Source organism: Capsicum annuum, chromosome 1, assembly GCF_002878395.1.
Source record: "Capsicum annuum cultivar UCD-10X-F1 chromosome 1, UCD10Xv1.1, whole genome shotgun sequence".
NCBI lineage: Eukaryota > Viridiplantae > Streptophyta > Magnoliopsida > Solanales > Solanaceae > Capsicum > Capsicum annuum.
In genome coordinates this window covers 145,228,449-145,238,360 of record NC_061111.1, presented here as the reverse complement: position 1 = coordinate 145,238,360, position 9,912 = coordinate 145,228,449, and the positions used below count along the sequence as shown (strand labels likewise).

At 34.7% G+C, this 9,912-nt stretch overlaps 1 protein-coding gene across 1 annotated transcript; it reads left to right on the top strand.

Moving 5' to 3' along the window:
* Nucleotides 1–8,842: 8,842 nt before the first annotated feature.
* LOC124898140 lies at nt 8,843–9,211 on the top strand. Its single transcript, XM_047411806.1, has one exon. It carries the CDS (start codon nt 8,843–8,845, stop codon nt 9,209–9,211), a length of 369 nt encoding a protein of 122 aa, XP_047267762.1.
* The last annotated feature ends 701 nt before the right edge of the window (nt 9,212–9,912 follow it).

Here is a 9,912-nt window from a genome sequence, read left to right as displayed (position 1 = left end):
AAGAATGAGCTAAGAAGTGAATAATGTATACAGCTCATTGACAACTTATTGTAAATAACTAATCATTATCTAACAACCTCTAACAACCTATACAGTTGACTCATCTATCGGCTAACTAACCAACTGACTAACTACCCTATCAGTTTTACACATCAATGAAACAGGTAGTCGTATATGTGTCAGTGTATGTAGTAGTCAAAACACTCCCCTTCAAGATGCAGGGTGCAAAATTTTTAGCACACCAAGCTTGCTGAGCAAATGAGTATGTTGATCAATGCTCAGGCCCTTGGTAAGCAGGTTAGCAAGTTGATCACTAGATTGAACATATAGAGCCTTAATCAAGCCATCTTTAATCTTGTCCCTGATAAAGTGACAGTCAATCTCAATGTGTTTGGTTCTCTCATGAAGCACAGGGTTGTTGGCCAACTGAATATCTGAATTACTGTCACTGAAGACTGATATAGGAAGGGCGACATGAACCCTGAGTTCTTGACATAAACCAACTAGCCAAGTGAGCTCTGCAACTGCTGAAGCCATGCTTCTGTACTCAGCTTCAGCAGAACTCCTGAAAACAGTGTGCTATTTTTTTATTTCCATGATATTAGTGATTCACCAAAGTGAATGGCATAACCAGTAATTGATCTTCTGATGTTGGGGCAAGCAGCCCAATCTGAGTCACACCAGCAAGTTAGAGTAGTAGCAGGTTCAGCCTTAAACCAGACACCTTGACCAACAGAACCTTTAAGGTATCTTACCACCCTAGTAGTTGCTTCCTAGTGAGATTTCTTAGGGTGTTGCATGAATTAACTGAGAGTTTGAATAGCAAAGTTAATGTCTGGCCTTGTAATAGTGGCATACATAATTTTGCCAACAAGTCTTTGGTAAGATGAAATGTCAGACAATAATTTATCATCTTGTGCACCTGTGGCATGATCATACTCAATTGAGGTTAACTTGGCATTAGATTCTAGAGGGGTGATAGCCGATTTAGAATTACTAAGCTCTGCGTCAGCAATCAACTCAAGAATTGGTTCAATATAATCCCTGATGCTGATCTTAAAACTTCAATTCCTAAGAAATACTTAAGATCCCCCAAGTCTTTTATTTTAAACTGCCGATGCAACTTTATTTTTGTGGCATTAATCAATGATGCACTGCTCCTAGTAATTAGCAAATCATCAATATATAAAAGCACTATAATAGTATCATTACCTTGATGCAAAGTGAATAGGAAATAGTCATGTACACTCTGGGTAAAACTAGCATCAAGTAAAGCATGAGTGAGCTTCAGATTCCATTGGTTGGAGGCCTGCTTAAGACCATACAAGGATTTAATCAACTTACACACCTTATGCCCCCCCTGTCTTCTAAATCCTTATGGCATTTCCATATAGACTTCCTTCTTAAGATCCCCTTGGAGGAATGCATAATGCACATCCATTTGATGAAGATTCCAACCTTTAGATGCAGCTACTGTAATCACACATCTGACTGTAACCATCTTAGCCATTGGTGAAAAGGTTTCATGATACTCTGACCCTCCTGTTGGCTATATCCTTTGGCCACTAATCTTGGTTTGAACCTTTCTACTTCACCATTTGCAAGATCTTTGATTTTTTATGTCCATTTGGAACCAATAGTATTCTTCCCTTTAGGTAGATCAACAATGATCCATGTGTTGTTAGCTTTCACGGCTTGAATCTATGACTTCATAGTTTCCACTCACCTTGCATCTTTTATAGCTTGTTTATAGTGCTGAGCCTCAATCAAAGTGAAGAATTCGGTTAAATTGCACTGATAAGTAGGACTTAGATTTTTGTAAGACAGGCTATTGGCTAATGGATGTTTGCATCTCTGGTTTCTGGAAGTTTCAACATAATCATGCATCCACACTGGTGGTCTTCTTATTCTTGTTGGTCTACTGGAAGAGGGTTGAGGCAGGGAACAATCATCTTGACATATTTCGTCATGAGTGGTGCCAGGTGAAGGTGCACCAGGTACTGCAGCATCAGAAATGCTTTCCTCCTCAATTTGAGCTTCTTCAGTAATACTATCAATAGCTCTTTCAAGAAATATTTCATTATCTGTGGGGATGAAGAAGTCAGTGATATTTTCTTCAGATGAGGAAGATTATGTATTTTGTACTGGTGATGAAGCAGAGGGAAATGCATCCTCATGAAACACAACATCTCTAGTGACTAATAGTCTCTTTGAGGTGAAATCCAGTAGCAAATATCTCTTCTGAGACTCTGAATATCCCACCAATACTGCAGGTTTGGCTCTTTCTGTGAATTTATCACCTCTTGGTAGGATAGTGAAATAGCATACTCAACCAAATACCCTGAGATAAGACAGCTTGGAATCCTTAGAAAACATCAACTGAAATGGGCTCTTACCACCCAGAACAGAAGATAGTAACCTGTTCATTAGATATACTGCAGCCTTTACACATAGTCCCCAATACTTAATGGGCAAGTGAGACTAAAACTTGAGTGCTCTGGCTATTTTTAATATGTGTTTGTTCTTCCTCTCCATAACTCTATTTTGTTGAGGAGTGTGAGGACAGCTGGTCTGATGCAAAATGCCTAAGGACTAGAACAATGTCTTACATTGAGAGTTAATAAATTTATTTCCATTATCAGATCTAATGGTTTTCACCACTATTCCAAACTGAGTTCTAATCATGGAAATAAATATTTTAATGGCCACTATGGCCTCGACTTTAACTACAACAGGTGCACCCAAGTGTACCTACTATGTTCATCTACCATAGTCAAGAAATAACATTTGTTGTCAAAAGTAGAAGTTTTATATGGACTCCATAAATCCATATGGACAAGTTTAAAATAAGTAGAGCATCTAGTAGTACTTGTAGGAAAAGGCAATCTTGTCTGCTTAGCTAGTGGACACACAATACATTTATTCAACATATTTACATCACTAGGATTCTTTAGAATGTCCAAACACTTGAGAACCTGAGCAGTAGGGTGTCCAAGTCTTTGGTCCCATAAGCTGCAACTAGAAGTTGAGACTTCTGTAATGAATCTGCAGCTTTTTTATCTGGACTGGTTAGTATCTCCTATCCAACCACCTTTAAGAACATACAGTCCACCCTCTTGTTTACTAATCCCCTTCACCTTGCCATTAAAGAGGTCTTGAAAGATACAAAAATTAGGATAAAAAGATACAAAGCATAAAATCTCCTTGGTTATCTTAGCAACAGACAACAAATTATGTTTGAAGTCTGGAACAAGTAGAACATCTTTGATCACATCATCTGCAAAAATATAAGCTTCTCCAATGTGTAAGATTGTCACTTCATCACCTGTTGGGAGGTGCAACTTGTCCAAATGTTTAGATTCTAATCTGGTACTTCTTTTGAATAAGGTCTATGTGCATACACATAATGTGTAGCACCTGAGTCTATAATCCAACTGTTAGGACATGCTTTGGACAAGAAACAAGTAGTAATTTCTGTCATATTTACTTGTTTCATATCTTTTGTATCTTTTCTCAATACGTTCATAATCTGAGTGTACTCTTCCTCAGTGAATGTGTGAGGCTTGGATAGTGGTGTTCGAGTCACTTTAGCAACATCAACCTAACCAGCTACCATGGTTGGAGCCTGAGAAGCCTTGTTACCAGTGTTGACAAAGTTGTTACCACCATTGTGTATAGAGAAGCTGTTACTTCCAGTATTCTGTGATCTAAAGTTAGAGTTGTAGCCTTGTTTTTTCTTATTTTTCCAGTCATTTGAATACCCTACCAACTTATAACAAGTTTCCTTGGTATGACACAAGAGATGGCAGTAATCACACTTTTTGCCTTTATAGTTAGTGTTGCTTTGTCCAAAACTATAATTTTGATTCACTTGCATAGAAAGTAGTTCTGATCTGTTATTTATAGTCATCATACAAGCTAAATATTGGATTTCATCATCTATAAGCATAGCATAAGCTTGGTTAAGTAGGAGTCACTCCCTTGAGCAATATCTGTCTTCTAGCTTGATCATAGGACTCATTTAAGCCACTTAAAAATTGTAAAAGTCTAAGTTGACACATATGATCTGAGTACTCTCTAGGCTTAGGGTAATCACAACTAGGATTTGGCACTAGTACATCATACTCACTCCATAAACTCTTCAATTTGGTAAAATAAGCTAAGATTGAGTCTGTACCTTGAGAGTGCATATTAATTTCACGATGCAATTGATATATACACATACGATTCGCCTTGTCATATATCTCCTTCAAGTCTTCCCAAACTGCACAAGCATTCATGGCATAAATAATTCCAGATAACAAACTTTCACTCATAGTGTTCATGATCCAGGAAAGCATAATTACATTACATGTTTCCCACTGCTCATGAAGATCTTCTCTATATGGTTCCTTGCTGCAGGTTCCAGTGACAAATCAAAACTTTCTCTTCCCTAAGAGAGCAATACGCATCGATAGACTCCATAAACTATAATTTTCTAAACCAGTTAACTTGATTGGAACAAGTACAACACTGGAACTATCAGATGTACCAATGAAAAGTGGATCACTTTGATCAATTTTAGGTGCCATGATTAATAGGATGTAACTGCAATGTAGATCAAAATTGCGAAGAAGAAGAAACTGGAAAACAGAGATCGAAGATGTACTAAAACAACGATCTCAATTTGCGTAAAGAATTTAGTGAAATGCAATCGAAAACACACTTAGTGTTGATCTTGTGGATCTGATACCATATAAAATAGAAGGATTGCAGCTTGATAGCTTGAAATCAAGGAGAAGAAGAAGATAAATGGAAGCTGAATTTTCATTATTCTCTCTTGAAGCTTTACAGTTATGAATCTATTTATAGACTTGAGTTAAGATAAGCTAAGAATGAGCTAAGAAGTGAACATATATCCAGCTTATTGTAACTAACTAATCATTATCGAACAACCTATACAGTTGACTCATCTATCGGCTAACTAACCAACTGACTAACTACCCTATCAGTTTTACACATCAATGGAACAGGTAGTCATATATGTTTCAGTGTATGTAGTAGTCAAAACATGTTGTGCTATATTTTTACAAATTTTATTAGGTTTTGACCTTCTGAAATCTGATAGCATTTCTCTCTCTCCAGATACACCATTATGCCAAACACACAGTTGATAATTTTCTAGGGTCTTGTATTCCTTCTTAAGCTAAGCCTCTACTGATCCAAGCCAGCTCTGATTTCCAGGTCTCCACACTTTTCTGATGTCCCAATACCTAGCGGTCATATCAACATATTCCTCATATACTGGCATCCAAAAAATAGATGCTCAAGTACTTCATCAACATTTCCACACAAATCACATGTAGAAGAAACTTGAATACCAAATTTTTGTAACCTATCCACTGTTGGCTAGCCTACCATGTAAGCTAACCAGAGAATAAATTTAAACCAGGGATGCATCTGAGTATATATGTAGAATCATAGTTTTCCAGGGGACTTGTAGATACTGTGGCCTCATCAATAAATATAGTTTCCTGATGCTGAATTGATCAAGACATTGAAGTTGTGTGAGTCTGTCCATGAGATCCATTTGTACACCTGGTAGGCTCATGACAATCCCTCAGGTAGCCAATATTTTCCTGACCACCCAAGCTGTAGTCTTAGGTACACTAAATGTGGTCAGATCATTCCTCTTAATGTAGACACTGTGAACCCATTTTAATTATCCACATTAAGTCTTTCTTTTTAGAAATAGCTTATAGTAGCTTAGTGATAATAGATTTATTCTATAAACACATCTCAATAATATTTAATCCTCCTGTAGACTCTAAAAGACATACCTTTTCTCAAGCAATTAGTGCTTGCTTGGACACCACTGTTGAACCATTCCAATAAAAAGACCTAAAAAATGTATTAATCGTCTTCATACCTTCTTTGGTAGGAGAAATATTTTAGCCAAATATGATTGAACTCTGAAGAGTCTGACTTTATCAATTGCACTCTCCCTGCATAAGATAATAATTTGGAGGTCCAATAGTTAATTTTTCTTATAATTGATGTGCCATGGATTCATAGCACTTACGATACTTAAACTTGGAGAATATGCTTGTACTTAAGGCAATTTTGTTGGATTTGATGTGTTTTTGGTGTGATTTTGTAGGAAACTGGGTGTTGGAAGCTAATAACGGAAGAAAACGGAACGAAAAGACAAAAAATGACTACTTACTTTGGCACCTACACCCATAGTATTAGGATATACTATTAACCATGTAATTTGTGTTATAGTATTATATTTTCATCCCATGTAAAGACTATTTATTATATTAACAAAATATTTATTTGAATAGATCATTGCATTAACATGTGTGTCCTTTACTTGTATAGTAGATAATTTTGTGTATGGAGTATTTTAAATCATGCACCGAAGATTAAAATTGTCAATTCTTATAAGTAATAAATTAACGTTCACAATCAAAGATGAGGTAGGACAAACATCTTGATAATTGTAGCACAAGATTAAATATAATTTTATCTTAGTTATGGGAGTGGTAATATTCCGACTTTTTGTTCTAGTACATTTCGTATGTATTGAATGGACCAATTAGAGATATTCGTTTATGTTCTGAATATTAATAAATGATTTCTCTGGTCCATTACATGTACTTATACTCTTAATCTTGATATAATTATTATGATCTATGTGGTTTGTTTTATCGTTTTAATCTATTAAAAGGTGAGACTCTTTTGTGAGTCAACATATTCTTGATAGGTTGGATGATGACGAATCACTTAGTGAAATATTAAGTAGTTGATAGAATCATGTCTCAGACTTGAGATAGAAGACACCCCTTTATGGTTGCTTATAAGTTTTCACATGAAAATCCTGCAGGTGGATTTTGTATCCATCATGTGAAATAAGTTAAGCACTATAAATAAAGGATTAAATTAATCAACGAGTTAAATTTTTCAGAGAATTTAATTTAATTGATTGATGTTGGTAATTCTAACATAGGGAGTTAAATAAGATGTAATGGTAGATTTTGAAATTAAATCGAGAATTGCAATTACAGATTTTTAGTGAAATAATGTATAATTTATTATGATATGATGATTCTTTCATCACCGAGTTAATATCATAATTGAAAGCCTCAGTTAATAAATCTGCGGTCCCTACTATGCTTGATTAACTAATCAATTTTGGAAAGGAAAAGAATTATTTTTAGATGAAATAATATTACTAGTCTTATAAATAAAGGGTCTTTAATATCATTAAACAGGGTTTTTTTTAATACCATTAAAAGGGATGAAAATATTTTTCCCTTAATAGGTCTAATTAAGATTTTTTTTTTTTACCCATTTAGTGCCATTAAGGTTGAGATAATGGCTTAAAAAACGTTTATCTTTTCTCTTTCCTTCTTCAATGGAAGATTGGAATAAATAGGGGAGTCTTTTTCAGTAAAGTAAGATAATCCTTTTCCAGTAAAAATAAGTCACTTATCCACACAAGTATTGATTAAAAAAGTTAATTAGGAAGCAGTAGAAGGCAACAAACCTGACAAACAAGGTGTTGAACGAACTGAGTGAAAGCTTCAAGAGGTAAGTTTTCTGATTTTCATTTTTATTATGTTATCTAGATATTATGTAAGTTATTGCTCCTGTAGAATTGTTGCTTTCATTGTGAATGTTCTAACAATTGGTATTAGTAGTCTTCTTACATATGCTAGATAATGTAAAAGAAATTACATGATTTGTTTAATATATTTCAGATAATAATTGTATAAATTATGTTGTTGCTGGTTGTTTTTCATGTTTTTTATGATGTTATTGATTCTAACAGAATTTAAGTTTATCATCAAGAAAGCATAAAATAAATTTTGCATAGTTTTGTGAAAATTAGTTTTGTAGATTAAGTGCAAAATGATGATGAGTCTCAATTACGGCCAACTATAGTCATTACTCACTGTATAAATAGTAGTAGTAAGGTCAAGCAGTGCAGGAAGCTCTGCCGTCCCTCGCAACAGCTTGGTTAATAATTGCCAATTTGAATGGTTTTGGAGTTTTCAGTTTTTTGACGAACTTCGAATGACCTGAAATTTGGTACGTTTATTGAAAATAACCCACTGAAAAATACACACAGTAAACTATGATCAAGACTATTTTTTGCCCATTAGGGGTCGTTTTTGGGAGTTTTTATGTTTTCAGAAAAATTAAAAATTCTAAAAAAAATATTTTTTGCAACCAGTGGTGATAGGGATCATTCCTTATGATTTTCAGTGGTTAATAATAGCACATAATGTGGGTTTACATGTTGACATCGGTCATCTTTCCCATCGGATAAACTTGTATATTGTAATTATTGTTTTATAGTCTCTTGTTTTTGATGACTTGTATTAACTTTCCAACTAAGTTACATATTGGTTCAATGGTACAGAGACTTATGAAATGTGATATTTATCTAACTTAAATCAACAGTTGACTCCCTAACTTAGTTGGTTTTGTTTCATTTAAGAAATAAAATATCTGACATTACATGTATATTTGCTTAAATGGTTCAGTTTCCCTAACGCTTCTGACGGTTTATGTGCATTGTTATATGTGTAATGTCTTTGAAGAATTTTATTATTCTACAACATGTCTAATGATCTATTTTTAATTTGATTATATAACAGATTAACCATGTCTTCATTCAATCCCTTAACTTCTATTAGAAGGTCCTAACTATGTGGACTGAAAACGTAATTTTGATATTATTCTTACTACTGAGGGCTTTAAATTTGTGCTAGTTGAAGAATATCCTGTTAAGTCGAATGAACCCACTGATGATGAGATTAAAGCCTACGATAAGTGGCTTATGGCTGACGAGATGGCAAGATGCTACATTCTTGCCTCTATGAAAAATGTGTTGCAGCATCAATATCAGTCCATGACTACTGCTTACAATATGCTTGAATCTCTCAAAGAGATGTTCGGAGAGCAAAATCGTCCGATAAAGCAGATGTCCATGAAAGCTCTTTTGACCACAAAAATGGTTGAAGTAACTTCGATAAGGGAACATGTTCTTAAAATAATGAGTCTATTGAACGAGCTGGAAATTCTTGGTGCGGTTATTGATAAGGAGTCTCAGGTTGAGATGGTCCTACAGACTCTTTCAGATAGTTTTCAGCAGTTTTGCTTGAATTATAACATGAATAAGATGGACTTATCTCTTATGAAACTGTTGAATGAGCTGTAAGCGGCAGAATCTATCATTAAGCAACAAGCTCCTCCTGCGGCATTGATGGTTAACAAACCTTCATCTTCGACTTCTAAGATAAAAGGCAAAAATAAAAAGAAGAAGAAGCCTCATAAGGTTTCAGGTGCTAATGGTGGTGTGCCTAAGCCTAAGGGCAAATGCTATTATTGCAAGTAACCTGGTCATTATAAGAAACAGTGTCCCGGCTACATAGCTAAGATACAGAAATAAGGTACATCTTTTTCATATGCCGTTGAAACATTTTTAGCAGTTGTTTCTACCCAATTTTGGGCTATAGATTCGGGAGCCACTAATCATATTCGCATATCTTTGCAGGGGTTTCAGGAAAAACGATGCCTAAGTGAAAATGAAATAAACATGTTTCAAGCAAATGGGGAACCAGCACTAGCCTTAGCTATAGGACATATTTCTATTTCGTTTAGTAGTTCTAGAGTTTTAAGACTGGATAATGTTCTTTACGTACCTTCTATAAGAAGGAATTTACTTTCAGTTTCAATAATAATGAATGCTGGTTACAATGTTTATTTTACTAATAATTGTGCAATTATTAAGTTTAATAAGCATTTTATTATTCTGCTCCTAGAATACATGATTTATTTGTATTTGGTGTTTCCCATGATATGCTACAAAAAATGAAACTTAATAATGTTAATCAATCACATAAAAGAAAACGTATTTCG